General features: G+C 40.2%; 1 protein-coding gene across 1 annotated transcript; it reads left to right on the forward strand.

Moving 5' to 3' along the window:
* Nucleotides 1-7516: 7516 nt before the first annotated feature.
* On the forward strand, nucleotides 7517-16682 carry LOC122161439 (phospholipid scramblase family member 5-like). Its single transcript, XM_042820882.1, has 7 exons — nucleotides 7517-7529; nucleotides 9442-9593; nucleotides 12945-12987; nucleotides 13778-13998; nucleotides 15005-15166; nucleotides 16014-16175; nucleotides 16644-16682. Exons 1-7 carry the CDS (start codon nucleotides 7517-7519, stop codon nucleotides 16680-16682), a joined length of 792 nt encoding a protein of 263 aa, XP_042676816.1.
* Nucleotides 16683-18712: the final 2030 nt, after the last annotated feature.

An 18712-nucleotide genomic window follows, 5' to 3' on the forward strand; every position in this document is an offset into this window, starting at 1 on the left:
TTTAACCTAACTTTGGACTATGTCCCAAAGAACATTTCATCTGAAAGCCTTCCTTTTTGCTCCCTTAAAAAAAATTCCAATTAACAAAAATCGTGAGCTAATTCTGAAACTGTCTTTAATTCTGCTGCTTACGAGACCCTCAAAAACTTGTCTCTGCAGAAAGCATGCAAAGATTATTAAACTGGACTCCTGAAGCAGCTGTGTCGATTAACACATTAACCCTCCCCACACACTGACATGGCACCCAGCTGTGTGCTGTACAGCCAGCTCTAGTGCAGGCTCAGAAAGGTTGTACTGAAAGCACTGATGGTACACGGCTGTGCTCAGTGCTGGTTACACAGCCGTAGGAGAAGAGAATAGGGATAGTGATGTTCCAGATCACTGTGTAGGAACAAACGTGTGTCACTGCCTAAAGCCACCCAGAGTGTGTCCTGCTGTGAATCCCTGGGGTTTGTGCTAGAGGTGGTGAGTGCTCACACGTGGTGGTCGCAGAGTCAGAGGGATGGCTGCAAGGAGATGACAAAGGAAAAGCAATGTTCCTGGAGGCTGGATGAGGCTTTGGGCAGCCTGATATTGTGTGGCAATCCTGCCCTCAGCAGGGGAATGGAACTGGATGGTCTTTAAGGACCCCTCCAGCCCACGCCATTCTATACCTCTGTGATTCTGTGTTGCAGGCTGCAGGTTCTCCTGCTTGTGCTGTTCAAAGACACAGGTAGATCAGGGCTATCCCACTCCTTCCCACCATTGGAGGTGCTGCTCTTCTCAAGGCAACAGTGAGGGGAAATACTCTCATGCTGTGATATTGCTTTTTTATCTCTTTCCACGAATTAGTCTCTGGCTTGCTTTGTACATTCACTCAACATCGTGTTTTTGGGACACACATTACAGATTGATCTATTTATGTTAGAGTATGTAAACAGATCTTAATTAAGTTGCAGATAAGAAAGAGTGGATATCCCATGTTTTGGGTCCCATGCAAAGGATATCTTAAAAAGCAGGATATGTAGAGTATAATTTCTGCATTTATTTATTGAGTTTATGCAAATAAATATAGGGTATCTAGAATGATGAATCTGATGATAACAGAGCATCATCCCAAATGATATATTAGAAGAAACCACGGTAACATAATGCCCCCTATGGTTTACAAAGCAGTATGTACAAGACTAAGAGGAATGCTTCCTTACTTTCCTTCAGCTGAATCAGAGTTCCTCAGCTACAGAGGAAAAACAGCTGGCTAGGTTTTCCTAATAAAGAGGTCAAATGCTGCTAATTTAGGAGCTCTGATTCTCCTCCTCCTTTTTGGAGACTGAAGGCAGTCGAGATCAAAAAATGTCTGTAAGTGGTGGCACAGCCAGCAGCATCTGGGCAATACATTTAGGTACCGGCCAGGGGTCTGATGGAGGAAAGCTGAATGCCTGCCCCAGTGGGAGGATGCTCTGTAATTGAGTGAATGGCCACTTGATGGCAACATTTTACCACGCATAAGCAAAGCCAGCAGAATTTGACAGTAGAAACTATAAACCTGAACAAAAAAAAAAAAAACAAAAAAACAAAACAAAACAAAAAAAAAACAACTAACCAAACAAAAAACACCACCACCAAAATGTGTTTCCTCAAGACTCAGTTAAAAAGCTCCAGATATTCATACAGCACTGCTTTCTAACATCTTCTGCAAGTAAGACCTTTTTACCCACCATATCTTGTACACCTCACAGCTACGTGTCCTTGTGTTTCCTTCTTAGAAGACCTCGTTTGGCAAGTCTGTGTTTCCTTCAGCAAGCCAGCCCTTTCAAGCAGAAGTAGGTATACCATTAGTCACTTTGCAGCTTCAGCAAACTTAAGTTGGCTGATTTAGCAGAAAGTGTATTTAGAACTCGAGAGGTTCACTTCACTGACAGATTACAGCATGAATCCCCTGGCTTCCTCTCAGTACCAGCGCATGTTGGAGTGGCAAGTGCCCCTCTCCTTTCCTTCTCCTGCAACACCTGCTTATCTATTGGACAGGGACTGACACCCACTGAATTCACTGCTAAATTTGCCACAGCTAAGGTTAAACAAAAGGTCATTTGTTATTTTGGCTACTCATCCACTGGTGTATGTACAGTTAATATTTAAATTCCACAAAAATACATATTCAAGAGGCTTGTGAAAAATGAGGCAGTTTTCATCCCCGTGATGGCAGGGATCTCAAATGAGTTGTGCTGTCAATGGGAGCACAAGAGGTTATCCAGTTTTCCATAATCTATAAAGCTTCTTCAGAATCATGTCATTAGCTTTCCTGTGGTAGCACGCAGCAGAGCTAATAATGCAATTATGGTTCATGTAGTTAAACTATGCTATTGATATTTTTTTTCCCAGGAGGCCTTCATTTCTAGCAATTCTAATCATCTTCGTTGTGCAGCTGTATGGATTCCACTTTCACTATGAGGGAAATAAAATTGCAAATAAATACTATCTTTCCTAATGTCTCTGTAAATGCCAGATTTAGTAACCATTAACCAAATGTTAGAGTCTATAAAATGTATAATTCTTTGTCTAAAAAAATATAGAAGAGACTACATTCATATCCTAGTCACCAGAAATGAACTGTTTTGCTGGAGTAAGTGAGAGTGGAATTTCATCCAATACTTGATTATTCTCATTTTTTGCTGTTATGATTCATTAAATTTTTCTAGTTCTTCGTATCCTAACTTTTCCCCTCTCTATTGTATTTAAAATGTAAGTATTAGAATAAATTAGTATGATTACTGTGTGAAAAAAGCACTTCTGTTCTTCAGTAAAGTGGGGAAAATATTCAGCCTGTCAATTTGAAACCTGTCTAAACAAAATGCTACTCAGATGTACCAATTGGACAAGTTGTGCATAACTTACTGCTGGCCTCTCTTGCTCTGGTTAGGTAACCATAGAACCGCTGAAATCACCCAGTCCAACCATCAGCCCAATGCCACCGTGTTTGCTAACCACACACCTCAGTGTGCTAAGTGAAAGGAACAGGCTGTATGGGACAAACAGTTCTGAAATGGTGAGCATCCATTTCACCTGCGCAGAATTTTTCTTATTTTGCTAACCTAAACCTTTGGGAGTTAGCTAATGTTTTCTTCTCCCTTCTTGTTTCATGTAACAGAAATCTGAAAAGAGCTTCACAGTTATCTAAAGTACATCTTTATCATTTCTGGCAACTGGAGAAAAAATGGGAAATGCTCTGATTTTCCACCAGTGAGTGAACTATGATACAAAAAGACAGAAACGTAAAACAATTTAGGGAGAAAAAGATTCAGTTCTCCATATCTATTGCTGATTTGTGCAGAAGAGTGGATTAGCATGCGTAAAAGTGTGATTTGAGCCTTAGCGTGGCAGCCTTGGTGACCATCAAATGGCCCAGGTAACCCGAGCTGCAAAACATCATCTGAGAAGCTTGTAGAATTTTGTAAGTGCTGTTTTGTGAGTTTGTTGGAAAGAAAGCAGTAAAGAAGGACTTTTAAAAATCCATGGCTTATCAGCTTTAATAGTAGGAAATAATATGAGAAATGAAAATAACTGTTATCCCACAAGAACTATTTTTTTTGGTAAGCAGGCCGTTGTTATCCTTTCAATAGTCAGAGCGTGAGAAAAACAGTGAATGAAAAACCCAAAGGTTTTCAAATTTAAAATTTGAGCAATAGTTTTGCTGTAGCATTGGATAAAAAACTTAAATGTTGCTACTAGATGTAGAAGAAAAATTGAATGAGGTCCTTAATTTCTTTTATTCTTTTTACATTATGAAAAGCTTTATTAGAAATAAGTTCGTCTGAAACCTATTATTCTAATTAATAGAGCAGGATTGTGAATTTATTAATTAAAATAAGATACCTCGGGGAAACTGAAATTAATTTTGATGTCCTAATAGAGTTACTGTTATGTCATTCAATTCTATGGGTATCTTATCCCTTTCTCTTCTTCTTTGTTCCCTCCTAAAAGTGAAAAAAAAAAACCACATTTGATTTAATTTGAATTTGGAATTAGAATGTTGAGTAGTGACTTTCTAAAGATGCAGTGGAGATAATCTTACGATGTATCATTTTAATTTTACTAATAATTTTACAATAGCTGCACCCCTTGAGAGGGTGCCAGAGCTACACACCTAATGAACACTGAGCGTGCTCTAAAGGAGTTTGGTACAAGGTACCTTTAGGTCTTCCATGCTACCCATTTATTGACTTATTTTTGCTTAAATCACATCAGTCTGCTTAAATAAACCAACATCTTCATGGTCACATTTTCTTAACCACGTTTAATAGGATTCAAACTGAAATATTTGGGTCTGCTGTTGAGCTCAGTCTTTTCCATATATTGGGTCAATATATGGGTATGGAAGCTACTTGAAAAATTTCTAGTTGGTTACCGTATTTGCTGGCATCTAGGTTTGCTAACATCTATGCTTGGATTCTGACCCACATCAACACATGCTGGGGGTAGTATTAAAATTTCTAATACACATTTTTCAGTGCAGAGTGTAATACTATGTAAAAATCTGCAGGTTGGAGCTTACTGCACAGTTACATTTGATTCTTGCGCTCATGCAGTGTTTCTTCTTATGCTAAAGGGTAATCTAAGAAAGATGGAAGGCCACATAATTTCCTATAAAAATGGAAAAGGACAATGTAAGACATTAAAGCTGGTGACAATAGATATTTTAGGGAAAGGAAACTTAAAATTGAAATTGGCATTAGTTGTTCCTTTTCCTAGCAGTCAGGAAGCTCTGGAATTGCTGGCAGTGCAGACTGAACTGATGTGAATAGGCAAGAACCCTGCAGTCTGCTCTTGGATGGCACAGCATGCCTTGACCTCCAGAAACAAACAGCTTTCTCTCATACTCTAAACCTTGCTGCTGTCTCCTATTTTTCTCCCAGCACTTTGGCCTGGTGGTCACAGCCCGTGAATGTGTTGCAGGTGTCCAGCACCATCACCCAGAAGAAGGGAGCATGCTCTGTTCCTATTATTCAGTCTCCCTGCAGTAGAACAAATGTAGGCAGTGATCCCGATGTCTTCAGTGGGGTGCGATAAGGCTGAGCTCAGTGTCTTGGCAGAAATTGGGTGTTGCCATTCAGCTTGTGGAATTCCTTAAAAGTCAGCTAGAATTAGTTGTACGTGATTAGTTGTCTGTATGTCCCTCCCTTGCTTGTAGTTTTTCCCTATGTGTTTTTAAATAGCACCAAAGGATGGCTGCATTTGTGGATAAGTACGATTAAGATTTCTGTTCCTGCAGTCCTCAGTGAGGCTGCCTTTAATCACAGCTGGAGCAGATTTAGACCAACATGTGGGTGCTTAATAAAAAAAAAATAAACTGAGATTAAATAACACAATTTTAATTGTAAAGACTTATCTCAATGCAGGATTCGTTTTCAGATCCTGCAGAAATCAATTGATACAATCTACTGGAATGATTGTTTCAGTCTAAAACAATAAGGTAAGAAGGGGGCATTGTGAAAGATACGGAAATTTATGAAAGCAATGAAAAAAAAACAACCAAACAAACACAGAAAATATACTTCAAGCCAAGTTTTATGTCTTCCTATTACCCACTTACTGCAATTTTGTGAATAATGCCAGGAAATGAGTTCTTTGGGGCAGAAACACTCCAGAGAAATGTTAATTTCATGAGCAGCGGAACACTGAAGCTTGACTCCTGCTCACATCTGGACCTGCCCCGGCTACCATGGTGCTCCTGGAAAGAGCCCACACACGTGCCTCAGCTCTGCTCTCCTTTCCACTGCCACTGTCCAGGTCAGGGATCCCGCTGCAGGCACAGTGTGTTGGTGGGGACAGGCTTGAGCATTGTTTGGAGCTCTCAGAAAATGCTCTGTGAATATTTGAAACCTTTTTCTTCAGTATATACCTCTTAGCATGTGGGGTTTTTTTTTTGTATTGGGCACATTTCTCCAACTGCCCTCCTCTTGTTTTATGCATTGACAAAAGTACTGGGATGTTTTTGGAGTGGTTTTCCAAGAGGCAAAGCAAACTATTTTCCTTGTTAAGGTTGGGTGACTGTTGTACCCAAGCTGCCTTTTGAAATTTTTCATCCACCACTTTCAAAGTTACGTTTGAAAAGTTTATGATATTTACCTGGGGCTTTTCCTCTCCCTTTCTTCTTCAGGGAGTTTGCTGGAGCTTTGTGCCTGCTCCCCAGGTTAGATCTTCTGCTCTGAAGAAGCACATCTTTGACAAGGAGAAAGAAGCAAAAACTTCTAGTCATTCCTAGTCTTTATCTCCTGTGATGGGAAACTTCTTCCCAATCTGAAAGGATTTGTTCAGTGCAGAGTTGTTCAGCAACCAAATTTCCCATGTCTGTGAATAGGGCTGCACTGCTCCATGACTTCTCAGTGCCCAATGACAAGCTCCCAGGCAGTTTTACACAGCCAAATTTTCACATGTTCCACTGTGGGCTTTGCATTTACTAATAAACCCAATACAAATTGTGTTCCTTCTTGCACGTATTCTTTCAGAGATCCTCATCAGTATCTCCCTGAGCTGCGCCCTCCAGAGATATAAATCTGCTCTGTGTGCTTCTGTGGACTGCTCCCAAGTGTCAGGACCTGCAGCAGCAGAGCAGAAATGCTCCCCAACACCTCGCCCTGCTCCTCCGTGCGCTCTGCTTAGGCTCTGCCATTTTGCAGCCATGCATCATATCTGTCTGCAGCTCACATGTGCATGATCTCCATGGCGACTTGGGCACTCGAGGTAGAAATATGAGCTGGTAAGTCAAGGTTATCCTCCCTCCTCCCTCTTTGCTCTCGGTGCAATGCGGGTAATTGTGCGTTACGTGTTGGCATGGACGATGCTCGCCCGCAGCAGGACACAGACAGCCCGTTTCACTTTCCATGTCTGTTTAAGCACTTCTCAGTGATCAGCAGTGAAGCCCAAGGGGTGTGGAGGGGCTGCATGGAGCTGTTCCCGGGGGTGAAGTCCTGGGGAGGGGAGACTGAGCCCCACAGGGAAGTGCAGGGAAAAAGCCCACACAGCCCATTCTGTTCCGAGCACGAGATGTGTTGTGTGGGTGCCAGCAGTGGGAAGATGCAGGTAACATCTCCTCTGTCCTTGCAGCATACCTGCAGAAATCGAAACATAAATATTGAATTATAAAGGCAGAATTTGTATAGTCACAGAATACATACATACATTATAAAGTGGAGTTGCAGCTTTAATGCGTTCTGTTTCCCAGTGGGTACATCGAAGTTTTACCTCTTTGTATGCACAAAACACTTCTTCCTCTTTCCATTGGTGCAAACGACTTGAAATGAATAATGTTTTTCTTGTTTGCTAGCATCATCTCCCCCTGTTGTCCATCGACATAAAATGCAGTGTTCTGGAACATGAGAAAGGCAATACGTTTCCTCCAGTTCTTTGTAAGCTGATATGAAGTAGACAGACACCTTCTGAAGTTTTGTGCATGCTGTGCTCTTTTTTTCTTTGCTGCAACAAGAAAAGCCTTTTCTTTTAACCTGGCTTCCTTTGAAGAAGTAACTCAGGAAGCTTCATGGCCTCTCAAGGTAAGTGCATCTATAGTCCTTATTTTTAGATCATGTTTACAGAAAACTACAGTCTTGTACATTTCCAGCAATCAGCAGTCTGATGAAATGAGAGTTTCAGGCTAAAACCACAGCAGCCAAAGCACGGTTGTTTGGGCTTCTTTTAATTTTTCAGTATTCAAGAGGCTCCTAAGGAGACTAAAATCTATACTGGAGTGTTATTTGAATAAAGTGCATTACAAAATGTTTGTATCTACATTCAGTCAGGAAATGGTGCTTGTATCTTTGTGCTTAAACCTGTCAGTATGGTCTGCATGGGAAGGGCACATTCTGATCCAAGATTCACACAGATTTCGCACTTCTTTCCTATTCCACTCTGAAAATATGAAATCAGCAAATGCTTTTCACTTTCAAAACTGACTAGAGTTTTGCAGGAAAAATAAATATCTGAAGAATAAATGAATGCAACCAGATTACTTCTTTCTAGGTTAATTTCTGTCACGTATTCTCTTTGAGCTGCAGCGCTTGGCTGTTCAGGGCTGTAGATAAACACGGGAATATGCTGCTCTCACAAGCCATCAGCATTCATTTTTTTCCATGCAGTCAAATCCAAAAGCTAAGCAGAAGGACACAAATCTGTTTTTTCTTAGCTGAATGCAACCCCACAGGGATTGCCCTGGTGTGACGTACGGAGGCAGATGCTGGCCCAGGGAGCTCCAGCAAAGTAATACTTATCCCTTTATTCCCCCACCAGATACTTCAGACATTTCAGTATTTATAGCACTAGAAGTTATGCAGCAGGAAACGGATTTTAGAGCATTGTTGTACTCTTGGAATATACGTTTTTCCCCAAAGGGAAAAGTATACGTTTTGCTTATATTTAGCCATGTAAAAGAGATCTGGTTCTGTATATTTTAATGCACAGTACTTAACAAGAGCAACAAAATAGTCATGTTCTGTAATACAGTTTTCATAACGAAGGAACTTGGTAATATGCTTCTGTTAGGAACCAGCACCTCTGCAGATTGCTCACTGCATCATGTCGTAACTTTTAAGTTCTCCTGCACTGTAAATGAAGTAGGAAGCAGCCATGAAAATAGACAAAGCCTCAAAGTAGCTTAGGTTGTCATCAATATTTAATGCATTTACGTTTGATTTTTGTATAGCTTAAAATTTGACAGGTAGAACTGCAATTTGTTGTCTTTTTTCCTTTTTATTATCTGAGAATAACACTAACACTCGGCCACTTCGTGGCATTTCATGTAACAACAAGAGTTACGGCAGTAACAGAACCCTGTGAGGTAAAATGATGCAGAAGAGCATATAAAATATTTATCTGCCAGTTATACATTTTTAAAAGCCAGCTACAAATTCAAAGGAGTTTCTTCTTCCTCCTGTGGTCTCTGGCTTTGAAGGAAAGCAGTGGCTGCAAAGGCAAATTAAGATCAAAATATGATTAAACGATGAATCAGCCACAGTGGGTTCAAATAAAGCTAAAGGACCTCAATTAAACACACAACTGCAAAAGGCAGCTTCAGACCTAAACCCAAAATTCCTTCTGGAGCTCAGTCCGTGCTATGCCTGAGTATTGTCACGTAGGAGATAAAGATGGTTTGGTGACTGTTTGCTGCCGAGGCGGAGGGGCTTGGTTAATGCGAGGACTTACCATAGATGTGCTGAGAGCTGCAGCTGGCACGTGCTGCACGAGCAGAGCCAGTGTTATTGCAGCGGTGGGAAGGTGCTGGCACTGAGACCAGTTTGCAGCAGACGGCCAAGGTGCTTGCTGCTCATCTGAGCTTAGATGCTGGTATAGGCACAGGCAGAATGTGATGCTGGTGTCCCAGTTCTACCGGCTGCTGTTTGGCACTGCTCATTTCTTTTTTTTTTCTTCTTCTTTTTTTTTTTTTTTTTTTTTTTTTTTTTCCCCCTGCAGAATCTGAAGGACAAACAAACCCAGTCTTTAAGGACTACCTCCCTGGTTCTTCTGACCTGCCAGAGCAGGACAAGCCTGCTGAGCCTGCAGGCCCCTGGAAGCAAGCCTCACACACGCATAACTTACCACCTGGACTGGAGTACCTGAACCAGGTCCAGAATCTTTCCCAGTGCTGGAACTGTTCTGTTTCATCATGGACTCCTTTGGTAGTTGAGGGGTGGGAGTGTTTGGGGTTTTTTCTTGGGGAGGGGAAACTGGATATGGAGAGGCTTTTCTGTTGTTTGACATTTACTATAAGATAAAGAATGTACAAATTATAAGCTCTTCTTTCATTGCTGCTATTCATCTCTGCAGAAATCCATTTGCTGTGCATGCAGCTCTCCTTGCCCCCAGACATGATTTTCTTCTCTCTAGGACTTTTTCTAAGTCATACTATGACACCTCTCATTGTCCCTCCAGTTTCTTTCCAGCTCCTTAAGGGAAACCAGTGCCAAATTCCTGGCTGACTTCAGAATTTGTTTGGTTGATTAAAACCAGCAGTGTGGGGGAATCACACCCCTCTCCCTGAGGAACATGGAGGTCTTTGGAGCAAATTCCTCGTGCCCACAAGGACAAAGCTCTCCAGCTGAGAGGGAGAAGCAAGTTCTCAAGTTGATGAAGAGAAAGCCTGAGTAGCTGCAAACTTGCACCTCTGTTTTGGGCTGTGAGGCAGAAAAGGGGCAGTGCCCAAACAGTGTACAGCAGAGAAGAGGGAGCTGAGGAGTAGTTAGTTATGAGGCTGTGATTCTGATGCATGACTTGAGGGCTGTATTTAAAATATGCTTTTCTGTAGTTTTGTATAGAGGCAGAAATTGAATGCATTTTCTATTTGGAACATAAGACAGTTAACAAAAGTGGGAGACCTTTCAGAAACCATCTTTCATGTGGAGTTATGATTTTCATTTCATGGAGCCTGTGCACAAAATGATATGTGTTGTCAATTACAGGAGCATTTGTTCACAGACTGTGGAGCTACATTTTTTAGTTGAAAAGTGATTGTGATAGTCAATACTTGGCAGGTAACACATTCAGCTTTCTGCATGAACACGAATTACACCTTACCTTTATCTGTACAACGTGGGTAAGCAAATTCTATTACTCCATTTTATGAAAGGATTACATCTGACATAAAGTCTTCATTCTCAGCTCAATAACCATGTCTCTGTGCTGCAGCCCTTACTAATTACTCTCAGTTCACTCCTGAGATGACTCCTGGTCCTTGTGTGTTTGGGTCCCTGTGAGACTGCATTTGTGAAGGTAGGGCATCAGCCTGGCCCTCAGTGTCCCCTTTTCTGGCCAGAGGAAGACCTGGAAACCCACGGTCTGCACCAGAACTTGCAGGCAGAACCTCTCATATAAATGGTGGAAAGTATTTCTAGCTGAACTGGGGATTTTTGATGGAGCATACCATGTTTGCTTCTGGTTTTGTGTGCATTATGGATGTGGGTTCCCAATTGGAGCACACAGAGGCACAGAGAAGTGACATCTAAAGGGCGCAGGGAATAGAGAACTTGCTTTAAAACAGGACTGCAATTTTTTCATTTTTATTTAAAGTAAAATTCTATCAGAGAAGGAACTCTGACAGCTGTCATCCCTGGAAAACAACCTGTGGGGGGAAAAAAAAAAAAAAAAAAAAAGGCATTGTTTTAAAGAATGATTTCAACAGAAGAAGGATTATATAGAAAGTGGCTGTGAATAAATAGAAGATAACAAATAGAAATGAGGTTCTGGGATTATCTCCAGCAGGAGCAGGGAAGATAGCTGGATAGTTTTATTTGAGAAAGTTGAATATATTTCTTAATAAGGCCATAACATACTTGCCTCTGAAAGCAGGATCCAGCCCCAGTGAATCTCGTAGAGATCCCCACAGCGTTATGCTAAACAGGAACTCTAGGGCACAGCGTGTAGCACTGGGTGAGAGGAACAGAAAACATCTGTCACTATGCAAATGCACACTGAAGTCAGTCGGGCTGAGGAGCGATGGGTTTGGCTCTTTGAGGTGCTTCAGAGCCTGGCGATAAACTGCCTCTGCCCTGCTGAACTTGCTTTCTATAATCATCACAAAAGTGACGCTCTAAATAATTTACTACAAAACAGGTTACCCGAAAAAATGTGATTAACTTTCAGATTGAAGCTGTAGTTCTGGGAATTGTGTGGGATCCACTTCAAAAGTGATGGATCACCCTTTGCCCAGAGAAGGAATAGATAGAAGAGACGTGAGAATTTTCCAAGCAGCTCAACCTTGTGTTGTGCAATAATTCAGGCTTTACCAGTTTTGTAAGAAGCTTCTTAGTTTAGACTTGGTCAGACTGATGTTTTGTAAATTTAATGCCCACAAAACTAAATGCTAAGAGTTAGCTTTGCATAAGGAATTTTAGCACATTAGAGCTCAAGAGTACTGAGACCTATGTAAAGCAAAGGGCTTTCCATGCTTTCAAATACAAACGCAGAATTTCCTTAATCCACGAGTGCCTCAGTGAAAGATGCATCAGAATGGTTGCCTTTCAGAAACAAGGCAAAACAAACAAGTCAAACAAATGGTGCTGCCTGTTGGCTAAACATTGCCTATGCTTTGTTCACAACAAACTGATATGCAGTGCAAAATCACTCTAAGTTTTTAGCAGTTCAAGCTCATTATTTTTCTTTCCTCCGTGAAAGCCTGTGTGGGGGAAAGAAATCCATATTAAAATCAATACTGAAATATTAAAATAGCTCTGCCATCTTTAACCTGTTTATTCATTTTTCATCAGCAGAGCTCTGCACTAACTTCCCATGAGCTCCAAGGCTTCTCATATCTCATGAAATCTAAATGACAAACAGCAAAGCTTCTTGGGAGAAGATTTTTAAGTCCAAATATTTTTTATTATTTCAATTACTGGCATGCACATTTTAGAGATTAATGAAAGGGATCTGGAAGTTTATTTATTACCAGCTTTTCTTTGCTGTCTGAACTAGCTGCAGGAGATGACTGGAACTGATAAATTGCTACAACAGTTTGAATGTGTACAAGACAATATTTATCAATTGTGAAATATACATATGCTGGAGAGCTGTGACATGCAGGTCTGAGATGTCTGTCATGAACTTTCTGTCTTCAGCTGTGAGTAATGGCAAAATTCAGCATTAGGCGTCTGATGCCCATCTGGAATTTAAGGAGAAGAAACCAGCAAAGCCTAAAATGCACATAAAACATACATTAAAAAGTCACATAACGTTGGGAGGTAGGCTGAAATTAAGGTTTTGCAATACTAATTATTATTTCCTAAAGCAGAGCATGTCGGAGGGACAGTAAGCACAGAAAAGTGGCAGTTTGTAACCAAATGACAGGTGAGGATGGTTTCAAGCAGGGGGTTTCTTTGGGGAACTCTGGAAGGAATGGAATGCAAAGAGACAGGTGATCACCAGCAGCCTCAGACCTTCTAACACCCACTAGCTTATATTTTTGTTCTTTCTTTTTGAAACAGCTTGACCGGATCATTATTCATCAGCAGGTGGAGCTCCTTGAAGGTATGCTGTTAATAACTCTTGTGCTCCAACTACTGCTGTCTCTAAAGGGCTTCCAAGCCCAGCTTCATGCTGACCTTCCATCAGGCTTCCAGCATGGTGTTAGTGTGGTGAGATGAAGAGAGGAAAGTTACAGTGCCCAAGCCCTAAAATCCTTCCCTCAAAGTTACTAGAGATTCAATTTTTTCCATGGATTGGAAAGATGGTTATTGTCTTAAACAATGATGAATGTGCTACAAGTGAAGAAAGTAAGGAAGATCAGAAAGCATTAAATACAGCATTATAGTTTGATTTACATGGTTCTGCAAAATTTCATGTTCAACAATTAAAACACCTTAAAATGTATTCCTCAGTTGTATTTCTCCTATTCGAGAAGTTTTGGCCTGATTCTTGGGCACCTCTCTGAGTGAAAGTTGTGTCGTTGAAGTGGGATAACCTTGTATCAATATTTTTCACAGTGTACAGACGAAGAAAAGCCAAAACCAAAACTCAGTGTATGAATTCTGTTTTGTGATATGTACTGCAGTTTACGGCAGATTAAAGTCTTTGATCTAAATGTTCTTTCAAAATAGAACTTGACACGATTATTACATTATTATCATACGTTTTCTTTATGTCACCATTTAAAAACAATTTTTAAACAGTCTCTGTTCATAGTTTTTTAGAGTAAATACCACAGAGAAGACTGCAGCTGTAAATATGTATGCAGAGCAGAATTCGGTGAGTCTTGGCAGAGGCTCTTTGTAATCTAATCTTATGCTAAGGTAACATCCAACTTGTTTGGCTTTTTTAGCCATACTTGGCACAGAGACCTGCAGCAAATATGAGATTAAAAACCATTTGGGACAAAGAGTTTACTTTGCAGTGGAAGAAAATGGTTGCTTCAATCGTAACTTGTGTTCACCTATAAGGTCTTTCACCATAAGGATTGCTGATAACACTGGCCGAGAGGTGATTACAGTGAATAGACCCTTGAGATGCAACAGCTGCTGGTTCCCTTGCTTCCTGCAAGAGGTGAGTGTTGCCTAATTGCCTTTTGTTCAAGCATCTCACTGCATGTGCTCTGCATTAATTAAGCCTTGCATGACCTCAGTGAGGATGGCAGGAAGGAATTCCCAGCCCTGACCTAGCCTGGGCTGCATGGAGGCAGCTTCTTTTTTTGCTTCTGCACTTGCTGATGCAACAGTCTGAGTGAGAGAAGAACCCAAAGACTTTCCTTTAGAAGCCATTATTGATAAACAAGGCCCTTTTAGAAGTAATTTAGAAGTAATGTGCCAAGCATGCCTCTCATGGGCATCCCAAATAGACTCCTGCATCTGATAACACAGATCTCCTTCTGTTTAGGGCGGCCCTGAGCCACTGCTCACCCAGCTTAGACTGACATCACTTAGTGCTGTGGATGTGCATCGCTCACTGCAAGCACAGAGTGGGAAGGAGGGACTTTTCCTGGGGCTGGCAGTGCAGGCTGAGCCTGGGAAGCAGCTTCAGGGGAAGCTGGTGTATTGTGTCAGGGCTCCACCTCTCCAAGGCCATGGAAAATTGCAAAAAATCAGCTGCTTTGAGTGAAAAACAGATCCTATCAAGAATAAGATCTTTTCTCCTTAATTTTGATTTGCATTCATAGATATTATTTTATGAAAATGTTTTGTAGAGAGACTTTTTACCTATATTTTCAGTTCTGCATCCAGATTTTCAGAAGAAAGAATCCTGGGTAGCACAATTACTGCAGAAAATAGCCTATGGGATACTCACACATTACAGGCTTTTTGTTTTTCACCACAGTGTATAACTTTTATGAAATCTTACGTTTGATTTAAAATGATAGCTTCTAGTGCAGCTTTTGAGTTCTCTATTGTTCACTGTATTTAAAAGCGCCTTAGATGTCCCATTCGTGGTTTGGTAAAATTATACACAACTGCATTAAATGAATAGTTTGTAATCGCATAAATTATAAAGTATTATGGAAAAACATGCTAATATAAAATTAGTTTATAAGATTTTATTCTGTTTTGTTTGCTAGTTAGAAGTTCAGTCCCCACCAGGTACAGTAGCTGGTTACGTTGTACAGAACTGGGACCCGTTTCTGCCTAAGTTTACAATACAGAATGAAAGTAAAGAAGATGTACTAAAAATAATTGGTCCATATGCAACTTGTGGCTGTTTTGAAGATGTTGACTTTGAGGTATGTTACTTATGAGTGTTAAGAATTTTACGGTTTTGCTGCTTTAAGTGAAATTTTTAATCAAAAACCCTGTCATTCTACTCTTAAAGACATTACGTATGTTGCAATAACTTGGGAACAGAATCACAACCATGTGCACTGGAGTTCCAAACTTCTACATGCAGATTTCTGCAGATGTCTTCTGGATGGGATTGACAATTCTGCATCCATTTATCTTCATTTGTCAGGACAAAAAAAAAAAAGTAATTTGGAAGAGCCTTTGAGATACTTAGGGTATGAAAGAGAATGAGAGACTGTTGAAAAAACTGTGAACAGTTTTCTGATGTAAACAAAGCTCTTCCTCTTAGTTACATAATCATAAGAGAACTTCTGTGTTTCTAGCCACATCAGAAGACTTCAATAGGTAATGTTCCTAATTTTGTTATTGTGTGAGGAATTTGCAATCAAGAACGTATCCGTCAGTTGCAGGAGACAGCAGACCACAGCAGTGCTGCTGCTGTGACTTGGAGCATATCTGAATCTGGAAAAAAAAAAAATCCTTGTGAAAGAAGAGCAAAAGTGGTGTAAACTTTCATAATTGCTTCCCCCCATTTTTCTGTCAGCTCTGAAGATTCTGATGTCTCCAAATTTGCAAGAGAGACTCTTTCTTGTATGCCATCCCTATAGTCAAATCTGACACTCGTAGAGCATTTCAACGACAAGAAGAAAAGAACAGCCTGACAACTATAGAGTACTCTGCATGTCAGGGCAGAGTCATTAATTCTGTGGAGATATAATCAGTGCGTATTTGATTTATTTACACCTAGGCTTATTCCTTTTATTTTATTTTATTTTTAAATTGGTGCAGGTAAAAGCCCTCAATGAAATGTCGACGATTGGCAAAATTTCCAAGTACTGGTCTGGATTTGTAAACAATGTCTTTACCAACACTGCCAACTTTGGGATCCAGGTCCCAGTAGATCTTGACGTGAAAATCAAGGCAGTGATGATCGGTGCATGCTTTCTCATCGTAAGTATGAAAAATCAAGAGGTAGTCAAGAGCTGGACAGACTGCGACCAAAGAGGTCCTTGCTGTTGGCTGTGACTTTACAAAGGCATACACACAGTGAAAAGTCAAACCATTGCCTAAAAAGAGCTTGTGCTGCTTTTGACGCTAACGTGTTAATATTCATGTGCAATGGTTTCAGCCGTCAAGGATTTGTACAACACAAAATATACATAAAAGGGCAAACCTACTTAAATTATTCACTGCTCTAAAATACCAGCAACCTATATATTTTGGATTTATTAGGTGAAAAACATAACTCTAAAGATTTTTGGATTGTCTTCTGACATTCTTATTGCTCAGTGGCAGAATAATAGAAAATGATTGACTAATCTAATTAATTTATGTAACAAAAGCCTACAAGCACGACTTCTGATATTGATTGTTGCATTTTTGTACTTTCGTTACCATTCACTATTTGTTTACTTGTAGGACTTAATGTTCTTTGAAAACTCTCTGGATGCCTTCTAACAAGATGACAGAAACAATAAAATATGCAGAATGTGTTTCAGTAAGTAAAAATGAACATAAATTGATCTTCTTGCTTTGAAGACTTATATGTTAGATACTTTCTAATTCTTTTTCATTTTCTTCCAGAAATCTCTTGAGCTTTGGACATGATTTTGAACTGCACAAATCCTTGTTCCTTATAGGAAAAGAAAGGGAGCTAATGATGTTGTTTATTAAAATATATCTCTTGTAAATAATAATTTCCCACTTACATTTTACACGCGTTGTAGCTAAACATATACTTTTCCCACAGAGCACTGTTCCAAAGGAACAGTGCTATTCTCTTCTTTCTCTTTTGATCTTCCTGCATGGGAAATCATGAAAGATTAGACGAAGCCTTGCAGCGTCACTGATGAAAGTCTCTGTTTAAAGAACTCTTTGATGCTCTGTGAGTGCTGGTACCAGTTACTAACCACATGAGGGTGTGTTGTGAGGGATTTGGTTTAGCTTTTTCATAATTTTAGAAGTCATTTTCGGATTTGTTATTTAATTAATAGTAACAAACTGAGTTTGAAAGCAACAAATATAAAGACATCACCCAATGGGAAGTTCAACATGGTATCTATTTCAGTGAGTTGAAAGAAGGGATGTTTGCTTGCAATTTATTTTATGGCAAAGATTTATTTAATGAGCTGTGGCCAGAAATTAGGCTTCCAATAGTAGATGGGGGAACTTAAACTCCATTCAGAAAATGTGGACTTTTGCTGTCTGTATTGAAGGCAGGCAGTATGGTTTGAGAAAGTCCCCTATGTGCACACGAATCACTTAGCTTTTGACCTATCTAATGTGAAGCATTTGTGCTCCTATCCACTCAAGAATTTCATTTAGAAGTTGTTTTTTTTTCCCGCTCTTCGTAATATCTGATGGTTGATAACTTCTCAATTGGCCTTGCCTGAGGCCATCCAAGAGCAAACACCTCCTTGGAACAGAATTATCTTTTCTCTTTGGCAAGCTCAGGTATTCTCTATGGTAAAACTGTGCAATAGGAGTTTTCTCTGTTAGGTAAGTTTTACATAACTGCTCGCTCCTGCAGTCACAGTATTTCATAATACTGTTCCTAAGCATTCATGCCAAAACGGGCTCTTAGGGACAACCCGGGGATTAGGTCCAACCAGCACAGATTCATGAAAGGCAGGTCCTGCTTGACCAACTTGATCTCCTTCTTTCATCAGGTGACCCACCTACTGGATAAGGGAAAAAGTTTTGATGTAGTCTACCCAGGCTTTAGCAAAGCCTTTGACACTGTTTCCCACAGCATTCTCCTGCAGGAGATGGCAGCCCATAGCCTGAACAGGTATGCTCTTCTCTGGGTAAAAAAACTGGCTGGATGGCCAGGCCCAGAAAGTGGTGGTGAATGGCATTGAATTCAGATGCTCCTCAGGAGGCAGTTTTGGGGCCAGCCCTGTTTCAAGCCTTTACTGATTATCTGGATGAGGGGATTGAATGGATCATCACTAAGTTTACAGATGCCACTAAGTTTTGGGGAAGTGTTCATTTGCCTGAGGGTAGGAAGACCCTACAGAGGAATCTGGGTAGGCTGGTTTGATGGACTGAGGCCAGCATTCATTATATACATGCAAGACATAAACAAAAACATTTTGTTGCAAAGTATTTCCTGTATGAACTTACTTATGCTTCTCTCAAAAACTTCAGTGAGTTCTTCAAGAAGCAGAGAAGTACCGTAAAATGCTCGTGGTAAGAACAGTTTCCAAGGGGAACACCTTACAAATCACCTGGAATGTTAGATTTTGAAACACAAACTGGTAATTCAATTCTTGTAAATAACCAAACACATCAACGGAAGGGAGAGGAGATGATGAATAATTCATAACAATGAAAAAGAGCTAAATTTATCAGGTGATTAATTCTCAACAAATATTTAGACTAATTTTAATTTAATGTTCATGGGTATGAATTCAAACACAGTAAATCCAGGAAGCTGCAACTAACGTTCTCATAGTGAAATTAACTCGGGAACGTTCATAGATTTA

Source organism: Centrocercus urophasianus, unplaced genomic scaffold (genome assembly GCF_019232065.1).
Source record: "Centrocercus urophasianus isolate 14NV4802_14NV808 unplaced genomic scaffold, USGS_Curo_1.0 seq_19, whole genome shotgun sequence".
Lineage (NCBI taxonomy): Eukaryota > Metazoa > Chordata > Aves > Galliformes > Phasianidae > Centrocercus > Centrocercus urophasianus.